We start from the raw sequence: 12,913 nt of genomic DNA, 5'->3' as shown, positions 1-12,913 counted from the left end.
TTTTAGCCTGTGGAAGTTCCTGGGCCAGGAACAGAACCCAAGCCACAGCAGGGACAACACCAAGTTCTTAACTGGTAGGCCACCAGGGAACTCCTACCTCTTCTTTTTAGCAGAAGCCCTCACAGCTCTCAGTTTCCCTCTTAGTGCTGGTTTCATGGCATCCACAAGTTTGGGTGTGTTGTGTCTTCATTCTCCAACGCACCCTGCACACTTGAAATCAGAAAACAAAACAGAATGGTATTTCTTAAGCTTTAAATGGTTTCGACAAGGCCAGAAATTGACCTGCTACTATGAGTTTGACAGAAAATGGCTCAACATTTTCAGGTGCGACAGGTAAACATCATGATGAAAGGTTCATGTAAACTTTTATTATTGTCACACAAACAATGGAAACGCACCCATTGCCTTGGTAATGATCACGTCAGTGTTAGGTTCACTGGCACACCCGTTCCAGCTTCTGTTGCAAAGGAGCAAGTCTTTGCTCAATGAGAAATGTACACAGCAAAAACATTTATTTTTTTTCTGCAGGGAACCCGTACAAGCCAATATAAGACCGAAAGTCTTCACCAAATACATACAACAGGAGCACATGGCCTTTTGATATATTTTTTGAAGACTGGAGTGTTGGCACTTTTGAAATAGGCAGTTGACTCAGATCTACTGGTGACTGTGGTTGCAGCATCGAACATAATTTCTGTCTTTTTTGTCTTTTTGCCTTTCCTAGGGCCGCTTCCTTCGGCATACGGAGGTTCCCAGGCTAGGGGCCTAATCGGAGCTGTAGCTGCCAGCCTATGCCACAGCCACGGCATCTCAGGATCCGGGCCACATCTGCCAGCTACACCACAGCTCACGGCACCGCCAGATCCTTAACCCACTGCACAAGGCCAGGGATCCAACCCGCAACCTCATGGTTCCTAGGCGGATTCGTTAACCACTGGGCCGCGATGGAAACTCCAAGCATAATTTCTTTTTTCTGATTTGTTTGTCTAGTCATCCACCTACCCACTTGATAATGTATTTCCCTAACATTAATCATTGACTTAAAAAATATTCTAAAGAGGAAGGGTCGTGATTCAGTCTTCATCAAGTTGTTATCTTCCTAAATTCTGACCCTGTTCTTTAGTAAGAATCTGCATTTCATTTCATGTCTATTTCTAACCAAAATTATTGGAACATCCTCTATCTATATCCTTAACCCACAAAACTTGCTACCTTTGGTCCCATAAGTCAAATGTGGCCTGAACTGTAATAGAACATATTAGTCAAAACCTTTGGGCCCTCACCACCTAGAAAAGATCTGGCTGTGGCGTTCCCGTCGTGGATCAGCGGGTTAAAGAGCCAAGGTTGTCTCCGTGAGGTTGCGGGTTGGATCCCTGGCCTTGCTCATTGGGTTAAGGCTCCGACATGGCTGCAAGCTGGAGCAGAGGTGGCAGATGCGGCTGGGATCCAGAGTTGCTATGGCTGTGGCACAGGCCTCAGCTGCAGCTCTAATTCCACTCCTGGCATGGGAACTTCCATATGTCACAGGTGTGGCCACAGAAAAGAAACAAAAGAGAAAGAAAGGAAAATCTGGCTGCCAATTGCTCTGTCCCTGCCTCAATGAGGATCTGAACGTACAACGTCCGAAATCAGCGTGTATCTGCTGGTATTGACAGATACAGATGGAGGATACGGGAATCTTGTAGTGCTTGGCCATATTGTTTGCAACAAACCGTTCTTTCACAACGGAACCATCAGCGAACATTTCCCAGCATGTTTTGAAACCACAAGTTTAACTATGGGAAGCTCCTTTTAGGCAACTAGCACCTGAAATTGAAGCCAATGCTCATTTGCCATTCAGAAAACCCTAGGGCCGTTAAGATGGATATTATAGCCGCCCTGCCTATGCTCTAGAAATGGAACAACAAAGCCTAGGTGACAGCACATCTGTTTACAACACGGTGGACTGTATATACGATGCCCACTGTTGAGAACTACTGTTCAGAAAAAAAGTTCCTTTCAAGATAAGACCGCTTAGGAGTTCCCATCGTGGCACAGCGGAAACGGATCCGACTAGGAACCATGAGGTTGTGGGTTCCATCCCTGGCCTTGCTCAGTGGGTTAGGGATCTGGTGTTGCCATGAGCTGTGGTATAGGTTGCAAATGTGGCTCGGATCTGGTGTTGCTGTGGCTGTGGAGAAGGCCAGCAGCTACAGCTCCGATTCGACCCATAGCCTGGCAACCTCCATATGCCATGCGTGGGGCCCTAAAAATGAACAGACAAACAAACAAAATACTCCTGCTTATTGATGATGCATTTGGCCACCCAAGCACATGCCACGTGACTTTGCCTCCTCCCCTGCTCTGCCTGGTTGCTCATGGTCCATGAACATGGCCTTGGGAACCTTGGGTCATCCTAATAAGGGCACCACCCCAGAGACAGCAGGGAGGGACGGTCACAGGGACCTGGATGCCTGGACTCTCTTGCGGTGCAGAGCCACCCCAGCAGCCCTGGAGCTGCCTGCCCTACTGACGTGGGACGCACACCAGCTTCCGTCCTGGGAGACCAGTGGTATGCGGGTTTCTGCTGCAGCCTCTGAGTTCACACATGCCGGGAGGACAGGATTTCCCAGGATGTGCGGCCAGGGTGGGCTGTTCTGGAGATGGGCCCAGAGGTATTTACAGGGTCACCACTGTGGGCTCCGGGACCTTAGTGTGAGTTGAGAAAGAGAGCTGGGCCAGAGGGGGCGGCACAGGGAGCCTGGAACCTGTCACCCTCCTCTTCTTTCCAGCCCTGGGGCTTCCCTCGGAGTGTTGGGGTCACCGGGACTCTCCCCTTCCCTTCCCGTCCTTTCTACCCACGGTTCCCTGGACATTCCAGGCAGGATGGGAGTCTCTGCTGCTGGTCTCTCCTCCTCCTCCTGTCCGACGGCAGGGGCTGTGGAGGCTGAGACCTAGAGGAGGAACCCCTTGGGTAGGAAAGGGCTGCAGTGTCACCTGTCACGGGGACCCTTCAGGAATCTCTGCTCCCCAGCCTGGCCTGGACCATCCACCCTGAGACGACTGACCCCAGGTCCCTTGTATCTCCTCCCCCATCCCCGACCAGAGATCCCAATATAGACTTTTCCAAACATCCCCTATTGTGTTTGTTCCAAGTGAGTCACTAGGGCCAGCGGATGCCCCAAAAGTCAGGATTACACAGGGGCTTGGGGACCAGAGGTGGGGACTGAGGGGATCAACTTAGATCTTCCAGCCCCCACCTGCTGGAGCTGAAAAGTGGATCAGGGAAGAGAACACAGGTCAGGGTGAGGAGGGGACGTGGGGGACAGGGCTGGGCCAGTGTCCCCACCTCCTCTCATGATGCGCATAGGAACACAGACACATTCAGATGCAGCTGCAGAAATAGGAGTCAGGGGATCTGAAGTCACAAAGTGGGACGTGAACAAATCTTGTGTCACTCAGTCCCCACAAGGCAGCTGTCTCACACTGGGAAAGAAAATCACCAGGAAACAGGCAGGTCAGTCAAGGAAGGGCTGACATGCTCAACAGCCCCACATGCTCAAACCTCCCCCTAGAAGATCCCCATCACCCAGGGCACCCCCTCTGCCCCAACCCCTTCCCCCATCTAGGCCCTCACATCTCGGATCCATTGGAAGAAACACATCAGAGCCCTGGGCACTGTCACTGCCTGAGGGAGAGCAAAAGCAGGACGGGGTCAGGACCCCCAAGAGAGAAGACAAGAGAAGGTGGGTGAGCTCCCCCCACGGCCTCCTGTCTGCACCACCAGGGCCTCAGGCATCACAGCCCTCCACACTGACCTGCAGCTCGAGTGTAGCTCCCACCTTTTTCACCTGTGGGAAGAAGACATCATGTGAGAGGCTGGGGGAGTAGTGTGAGTTATGAGATGCCAGAGGAAACCCTAATTCTGGATCAAAAAGAAGGTTCCAGAACTTTGACAAAAAATCCAGAAAAGGACCAGGAGTAAGCAGGAAGGAAATGTTGGGGAGTTTGGATCAACGGCCCTCCTGGAGGCCTCTCTTCAGTGGGGTCCTTCCCCTCTGACCTTCAAATGCTGAGAAACTAGATGCCAACTGGAATTATCCTGGGAAAACCTTTGTCTTTCATTTCCACATGTGCTTCACAAAAGGGTACGTGTTGGCACTCAGCCCCAGACTCAGCACATGTGTGTGGAGGGGACGTCCCAGGAACAAGGCAGAACAAATTTCCACCTGGGCTTGAAACCCCCGTGACACAAGGACACTCAGATCCCTGCTCCCTTCCCTACCTGAGCACTTCTTCCTCCAGATCACAACTCCAGCCACCATGGCTCCAGCGACCAGGACAAGAACCAGGCCAACAGTGATGCCCACCATGGGGACGGGGGGCTGAGCAGGGTCTGGGAACAAAGGGCAAGGTGAGGGCCCTCCTCAGGCTGGAGTCCTGACCTTGCTGAAGGTCTCCAGAAGGGCTTCTGCTGTGTCTGAGAAGAGGCTCCGCCCCCAGGGCCCTCCTTACCCCATCTCAGGGTGAGGGGCTCCTGCAGGCCCTCGTGCTGCACATGGCAGGTGTAGCTCTGCTCCTCTCCAGGAGGCACCACCAGGGCCGCCCACTTCTGGAAGGTCCCATCCCCTGAGGGCCTGGTCTCCACCAGCTCCAAGTCCTGGCTCTGGTCCTGGCCCTCCCGCTGCCAGGTCAGGGAGATCTCCTTAGGGTAGAAGCCCAGGGCCCAGCACCTCAAGGTGACCCCGAGGTCAGAGCTGGGGTGGCGGGTCACATGTGTCTTTGGAGGGTCTGAGGAAGAAGAATCAGAAAATTCACCCCTTGGGGCCCCTGCCTGGGCCCCTGAAGCAGCCTCATGTGACCAGTGGGGGAAGGGCCAGGACAATGGGTTTGAAAGGAAGCACAAAAGCCAGACACCAGCCTGGACTTGGGTATCTGGGAATAGCTCCTAGTACTTGGAAAATTGTAGAGTCTGGATGAATGCTGATTCTAGTTCTAGAGTCACTTTGAGAGCTGAAAGGTAGGAGGGAGAATACAGAGTCATGTTCCTGACGTTGGTGGAGGCGGAATGACTCAGGCAAGGTGGTGTCCAGGATGCAAAGCTCTCTGCCGGCTCAGAACAGGCTTGAGAAAGTCGTGGTTCATAGGATGGCGGCCAGGGTCAAAGGGCACCGCTGAGCAGTCCTTTCACGGATCGTCTTCTCTCTTCACCCCCAAAGAGACAGGATTCATAATTGTCCTGTAGAGAAGTGGGGCCCTGGGGAGTCCCTGTCTTGTGGAGAAGCTGGGAACCTAGGTGGACTCCTCCCTCTCAGGACAGGCAGTGGGGGGCTTTCCCGCAGGGACCCCCTTTTCCTCTCCTTGTGCGAAGGCAGCTCCCTCCCGAGGGGAGATGGTGGAGGCCCCGCGGCCCCTGATACCTGCGTGCTGCAGCGTGTCCTTTGCCATCTCCACGTATCTGCGGAGCCACTCCACACACCGGCCCTGCAGGTAGCTCCTCTCCTGCTCTGCCACATTGGCCGCCTCCCACTTGCGCTTGGCGATCTGAGCCGCCGTGTCCGCCGCGGTCCAGGAGCGCAGGTCCTCGTTCAGGGCGACGTAATCAGGGCCGCCGTAGGCGTCCTGTCTGTACCAGAGGAGGAGGAGCCCGTCTGGTCCCACGTCGCAGCCCTACTTGGTCTGGAGGGTGTGAGACCCTGACCCCGCCCCGAGTCAGCCACGCCCCCGCCGCGACCAACCAGGGGTTCAACTTAAACTGAAAACGAAACCGGGGAAAGTCCCCACCGGCTCCTTCCCGGTCGGGGGCCCGCGGGTCGGGGTGACCCCGGCCTGTCCCTGGGGATGGGGATGGGGGTTGTGAGCTGGACCCGGGCCCGCATCGCTCACCGGCCACGCTCTGGTTGTAGTAGCCGAGAGCGCCGCGCAGGTTCCCTCGGTAAATCTGTGCCTCTTCCTTGACATTCCGCGTCTGCTGATCCCAACAGTCCTGCCCCTCCTGCTCCATCCACGGCGCCCGCGGCTCCATCCGCGGATTCGGGGCGTCGCTGTCGAACCGCACGAACTGCGTGTCGTTCACGTAGCCGACGGCGATGAAACGGGGCTCCCCGCGGTCGGGCCGGGACACGGCGGTGAAAAAATAGCTTAGGGAGTGGGGACCTGGGGGCGGGGAGGGGTGAGACACGACCCTCCTCTCGGCGTGAGGCCCGGGTGCGAGGTGGTGGGGTCCGGACCGGGCGGGAGAGACGGAAAAAGGGTGGAGGTCGGAGAGGCCTCCGGGTTTCGGGGGCGGGGGGGGGGGGCGAGCAGAGGCGCAGGAAGCAAAGGAGGGACAGGAAGGGACGGGGTGAGGTGGGGGGTCTGTGCCGGGACAGCTGAGTCGCACCTTCCCCGTGGGTCCTGCCGCCACCCCGACCCCGACCCCGACCCCCAGGGCGGTGCCCTCGCTCCTCTCGGTAGAGGCCTTGTCCCCTGACCGCGCACTCACCCGCCCAGGTCCCGGTCAGGGCCAGGGCCCCGGACAGCAGCAGGACAAGGGCTCCAGGCCCCATGATCCTTAGCCTCTTTGTCTGGGGAGAAGCGGAGTCGAGGCGAGTGGTTGGAGAGTTTAGAACCGGGAACCGCGGTGGTGCCGATTGGCTTCGCTGGAAACCGGACACGCAGTAGGAGAGAGAAGTGGGGCCGCGTCACGAGTGTCCGGGCAGGACGGCCCCACACAGGTTGGGAGACGGAGAAGTGAAACTGTGGACACGGGGACTCCCCACCACGGAGCCTCTCCTCCCAGACGCCGCCCTGGAACCTGAGACCCCGAGAGCCACGCCCTGCTGGGGCCCTGGGACTCTGCCCTGCTCCTGCTCCTTCTGCTCAGAAAGCTCTTGGTCACAGTGTCTCCGTGAGCCACCTGGCCCAGAGGCTGTGTACCCAGCGATTTCCAAACCTTTTAGTCGTCATATTTATACATTTTATTAATTAGTGAGGACCTCAAGGATATGTTTATGTCGTTACTTCAATTGATATTTTCCATACTAGAAATAATAGTTAACATTTGAATTTATTTTTTAGAGGAATATGAACCATCCATGCATTTCATATGAAAACAATTATTGCCCATAAGAAACGCCGTAGTGCCCAAAGTGGAGCTTTTTACATTTTACTCTATGGCAAGTCTCTCTGCTGTCTGGCTCATGAGAAGAGCACTGGATGTTTATGTCTGCTTCTGCACTGAGTCCGTTTTGTGACTGACATCTATGAGGTGGCGGGTTCCATCCCTGGCCTTGCTCAGTGGGTTAAGGATCCAGTGTTGCCCTGAGCTGTGGTGCAGGTCGCAGACGAGGCTCGGATCCTGTGTTGCTGTGGCTGTGGTGTAGGCTGGCAGCTACAGCTCCAATTCGACCTCTAGCCTGGGAACCTCTATATGCCACAGGTGTGGCCTTAGAAAACAACAACAACAAAAAAGAATTTTAGAAAACAAATTGGAAAAGAAGAAACGAAAGTGTCGAACAAATACATTTGTAAGAATACATGTAAACAAAAATGAAAATGTGGAATCAGAAATGGAAATGAATTAAAACGTATCATCCTGACAAAGTTGAAAGTAAAGAGGAGAGCATTGACAGGAATCTAGGGAGAATATACGGGCATAAACTGTGATGGGATTGAAAACTGGTACAAAACGTTTAAAGGGGACTTTTGCAACATGTATCAATTATTTCAATATATTTACATATTGACACATAAATTTCTTTTAGAAATTCATGCCAAGAAGACAGTTAAACCTGGTCTCAAAAATATATATTCAAGGAGTTCCCGCCATGGCTCAGTGGAAATGAATCTGACTAGCATCAATGAGATGGAGGTTTGATCCTAGGGCTTGCTCCGTGGGTTAAGGATCCAGCATTGTCGTGAGCTGTGGTGTAGGTCAAAGATGTGGCTCGGATCCTGAGTTGCTGTGACTGTGGTGTAGGCTGGCAGCGACAGCCCCAATTCGACCCCTAGCCTGGGAACCTCCATATGCCATGGGTGCAGCCCTAAAAAGACAAAAATATATATATCAAGGATGTTTTTTTAATGGGGCTTTATAAAGAATGGAAATAATCAAAATGATTTAATCACTATGATGTTAATAAGTATGAACAGGGGAACACTTTGTGTTCCAGGCAATCATGCCATGTAATTGACATCGTGGTCAAATATATTCCTCAGCCCAAACCCATGAGGCACGGAACATGTGATCCCTTGGGCAGATGGGGGAAGGGAGACTCTGGGTTTAAGGAGTGGATATTTCCAGGTCCCCTTGACTCCAGATCTGGAGACACTGGTGATGAAATGAAGAACAGCAGTCAGGACCCTGGTGATGTGAGACAGGCCCTGTGGTGAGACAAAGATGACAAGGATAAGGGTAACTTGGAGTGCCCTGGTGGCCCAGCCTGTTAAGGATCTGGCCTTTCATTGCAGCTGCTCAGGCCATTGCTGTGGCACGGGTTCAATCCTTGGCCTGGGAACTTTGCTCAGGAAGGGCCAAAAAAAAAAAAAAAATGCTAAGTGTAAGTCAAAACAGAGCCAAGTGCTATGGGAAAAAAATTCATGATATCATGAGAGTAGATAACGTTTCCTACCACTCTTATCGATAATATCTGAAAGACAGAAAAGATACATAGCAAATGAAACAAAAAGAGAATTCTATACAATCATATACAAACATAGAACAAGAGAAAGCTATTGGAACTTAGAAATGATGTCATAGAAAGGAGTAATCCAATAGATGGATTGGAAGGTTACGGGCCTGCTCTCAGTCATAGGCAAGGCAAAGTCATCACAAGAAGGAGAGAAGACTGATAAAAATATCCGTCTGTCACTCAAGAGATTCCAACCATTTGGCAATACAAGTTTCAAAACTAATGGGAAGGAGGAAATGATGAAAAGTTCAATTTCAAGACAACTTGTCAGATTTACAGACAAAAATTTACATCCTGAATGGCCTGACCAAATTCTTACCGCAGGAGATGAAGACAGACCCCCAGCCAGACACATGGCAGTGAAATCTCAGAAAGACAGTGGAAGCGACCTCGTGAACTTCAAGAGGCAAAAACCATGGTCCTGGAGGCTAGAAGACATGGAAGCGATGGTTTCCGAATCCCAAGGCAGAAATAGGTGTTTCCAACACAGAGCTCTGTAGGTGTCACCGTGGAAGTCCTAGGGTGGCCTAAGGATGGCAGAGTTCCCGGGTTTTACTTGTGCTGATCCCTTTCTTCAGGAGACTGTTGGCAAAGTGGGGGGAATTGATGGAGAAAACCACGGACAGGGAGACGTGGGATGCAGGCCACAGTGGAGCCAGAACAAGGGAGGCAGAGGGCTGCCCAGGACGAGGCGAAGGAGACCCGGGCCGTCAGCCCTGCCCCAGGTGTGCGGGGACCCGTCCCGTGTGGCAGCACTGAGGGCCTTGGGAGAGGCTGTGCAGGGAGATGACGTTGCTGGAAGATCAGACTTGCTCGAAGATACTCAGCAAGACGAGACTCGGGGAAAGTTTGGGACTGGTTTCACAACAATGCTAAGATGCTGTGCATTTCCGGGAAAATTGAGAAATCCATTTGAAAAAGAAACCATAGTCTGCTAAACACTCAGTTGAGACTTGCATTTCCATCCTCCTAAGAATTCAAACATTGCACATGGAGCTAATGAGAATCACTACATTGAAGAGTGATCATTATAAATTATACTTATATTCGGATGAGAGTCGTGTGTGGAAGAAGAACCTGTGAAGCAAAGGTGTGACATGGAACTAAGAAACCCAGAAAGAGCATTATAGGCTTGGTTTTAAAGGCTCAGAGAAGCAATTAGAGAATCAGCTGAAAGAACCAAAAGAGCTCATCTCGGAGATTCAAGAGATGGGGGGATGGGAGATGGGGACATCCCTCGTGATAGTGAGTCTCGTAAAGGTATTGTAGTTTTCAGACTCTGTGCCTTTGTCCATTAGCTGAACATAAAAGACAACAGGGAGGTGAGAGAATGGACTCAGGAACAAGAGTCATAGAAATGGAGCGGGAGTGGGAAGGATACTGGACTTAGCCTGGTGGATGTTTATGGGAGGATTTTATTTTGATTTATTTAGTTCCGTTTGATTTTTTTTTCTACTTAGGGCCCCATGCGGGGCATGCGGAGGTTCCCAGGCTAGGGGTCGAATCGGAGCTGCAGCTGCCGGCTTGCATCACAGTCACAGCCATGCCAGATCCAAGCCTCTTCTGCAACCTACACCACAGCCCAGAGCAACACGGGATCCTTAACCTGCTTAGGAAGGCTGGGGATCAAACCTAGATCCTCCTGGATCCCAGTTGGTTCTGAACCCTCTGAGCCACAATGGAAGCTCCCAGAAATCTCCTTAATAAGATCCGTCAATGGGAATGGGTATGAAAGACACATGCCATCTTATGTTCTTCGGAAATGCAAATCACAACAGAGAGGCCCCATCACCCACCTGTTAGAAGAGCTAGAGTCCAAGAACTGGGGACAGTTGAGCAGGTGCTGAGCAGGATGTGGAGCAGCAGAACCCTCATCCCCGGGGCAGGAATACGAAGCAGCAGACCACTGGGTGACGGTCAGCAGGTTCTCGGGAAACTGCACAGGGACTCAGCACCCAGCCTGCTGAGCGCACGGGTCCTTCTCCAGCTCCTCTGAAGACATATTTGCACAGAACCCTGTGCACAAACGGTGAGAGCAGAGGGGCCCTTAAGTGTGGGCTGCACTTAGGGACTTCCTTCTAAGGACTGGAGTGTGGAAAGGGGGGAAGTAAGAATGAAAGTTCACACGGAGAGACCTGGGAACACACCTTAGCCACGTGCCAGGTGAGCGTATGGGTCCTTCTCAAGTGGAGGGTAAACACCCTTGATGTGGGGAGATGGTCCCTTCATCTCCGTGTCCTCTTCCCCCAGACCCTCTGGCCCCGTCGACCAACTCACATTGAGAGACATTCTACAATATCCGGGAGCAGGACTCCTCCGAACATCAAGGTCATCAACAAAGGAGGGACGTCTGAGAGGCTGTCCCAGCCAGAGGAGCCCGAAGGGGACACGATTGGGACTTAATGTAATGTGGTGTCTCGGGTGGGATCCTTGATCAGAGGATCCTTGATCAGAGAAAGGAAAAACTGGAGTGCCTGTGGTGGCTCAGCAGGTTCCAAAGCCAACTAGTGTCCATGGCCTCACTGCGTGGGTTAAGGATCAGGAGATGCCTTGGATGTGGTGTGGGTAGAAGATGCAGCTCAGCTCTGTCGTTGCTGTGGCTGTGGTGTAGGCTGGGAGCTGCAGCTGCCATTCCACCTCCTACCTGGGAACCACCATATGCCACAGGTGCGGCCCTCAAAAGCAAAAACATACAGAAATAAAAAGATAAAGAAGAAAAAGGAAACGAATGAAGTCCAAATAAAGAACGGAGTTCAGTAATAATGTACCAATATGGCCTCATTAGTTGTGAAAAATGCCTGATGGTCATATAAGTTGTCTACCACGGGGAACTGAATATGGCCTAGAGAGAAGCCCTGTAACAACTTTGCAATGGTTTTGTAAATCTCACACTACTCTCATTTTAAAAAGTGTTATTTAAAAATGTCCCTGAGAAAGGAACAGGGTGTTGAGAAAAGGATTATCTGGTTTTAGTTTCCCAGGGTGTTTGCATAAAGGAGCTGGAGTGGGGAGGTTTGGGGAGCAAAGAGGGAACCTTCGGAGACAGGCCCGGGCTCCAGAGCGCTCCTCTCCTCCAGTCCCTGCCCCACCCCCTAGAGCTGCTCAGAAAGCACCTTCACTCCCCCACTGCTGCCCAGCCTCCAGGGCAGCCATCTCTGTGGGACTCAGGCCTCAGCCCATCCTATCCTTCCCCAGGCAGAGTAGGAGAGAGCAGAGCCGTGGCGCCCCCGTGTGGCCACAGGGCTGATGACAGGAGACCTGAGCTCCCCTTTGACCTCCTTACCAGGGACCTGCCCAGGGTCTCCTTGGGCTCCCAGCAGAGGGACAGGGCTGTGCCCCCAAAGGGGAGCCCCAAGCAGTGTCAAGTTCAGAGCCTGAACTGTTTCCCCAAACACACGCTGACACAGACCTTTTCCTCCCCGTTAAATGACCCAGGACTTTGGCCTCAGGGAAGAGCAGATCTCCAGCCCTAACAGCTGGTTCCCAGGTCCAGGGTGGAGCCCACACACATACTGAGGGCCTGTAGCCTCCTGGAATGCAGCCTTAAACCCCAAGGTTCACTTGTTCCTGCCGCTGCTTCCAGGGCAGGAGGCTCTTCCTCCAGGGAATCCACTCTGGAGTCTCCATCCTAGGATGGGGTGGAAGTGGGGGAGAAGGAGCAGGAGTGGCCCCCCCCAGGGTGATGGCTTATGGAGATGGGGAGACTCTGAAGACGTGAGGAAAAGGAGGGAACAGTGACATTAGGGAAGGTGGAGCGGAGGGGAGGGGAAGGAAGCCAGAGGGGAGGGGAGGGGTCAGCGTAGGGGCCACCTGTGCAGGGAGGGATGGGGTCTGGGTGGGCACTGGGGCTCCTGGTCTGGGGGCTCTATTTTTCTGCTGGATGCATACAGGTGTTCCCGCTATGACTGGCTGATAAACTCTACTTCAGTTTGGGGTACTCTTCTGTAAAACTCACACACACACCCACAGAAGAAAGGGCAAAACCATAAAGGAGAGAGAGGAGGGGAGGGGAGGAATTCCTCTTTTCTCCAACGAGAGCTCCCCCTCCTCCCCTTACCGCCCAACAAAAGCTGGGGTGCAGGGAGAATCAGGGAGGGAGAGCCAGGCTTGTGCAGCCCTGGAGGACACAGCCCCGGGCCTGCTTCCCAGGTCTCCAGGTCCCACTCTGGGCACCAGGATGTCACGGCCTCATCTGAGTCCATCCTCAGCTCACAGCCCTGGGCTGCTTGGACGCGGTCTCTGTTTTCTGAGACAGTGGGAAC

At 52.9% G+C, this 12,913-nt stretch overlaps 2 protein-coding genes across 2 annotated transcripts in view; both read right to left on the bottom strand.

The window, feature by feature from the left end:
- The window catches only part of SLA-1 (MHC class I antigen 1), a 96,018-nt gene that overhangs the window by 45,550 nt on the left and 37,555 nt on the right, over window positions 1–12,913 (bottom strand). The window lies entirely within an intron of this gene.
- On the bottom strand, window positions 3,102–6,542 carry LOC100515902 (HLA class I histocompatibility antigen, A-11 alpha chain-like). The gene is given in 8 exon segments (XM_021098438.1): window positions 3,102–3,465; window positions 3,617–3,667; window positions 3,798–3,830; window positions 4,265–4,375; window positions 4,495–4,770; window positions 5,400–5,675; window positions 5,866–6,135; window positions 6,464–6,542. Coding segments are annotated over 8 exon segments (1,086 nt in total). The 5' UTR covers window positions 6,528–6,542; the 3' UTR covers window positions 3,102–3,460.

Source organism: Sus scrofa, chromosome 7 (assembly GCF_000003025.6).
Source record: "Sus scrofa isolate TJ Tabasco breed Duroc chromosome 7, Sscrofa11.1, whole genome shotgun sequence".
Lineage (NCBI taxonomy): Eukaryota > Metazoa > Chordata > Mammalia > Artiodactyla > Suidae > Sus > Sus scrofa.
This window is presented reverse-complemented; position numbering and strand designations above follow the sequence as displayed.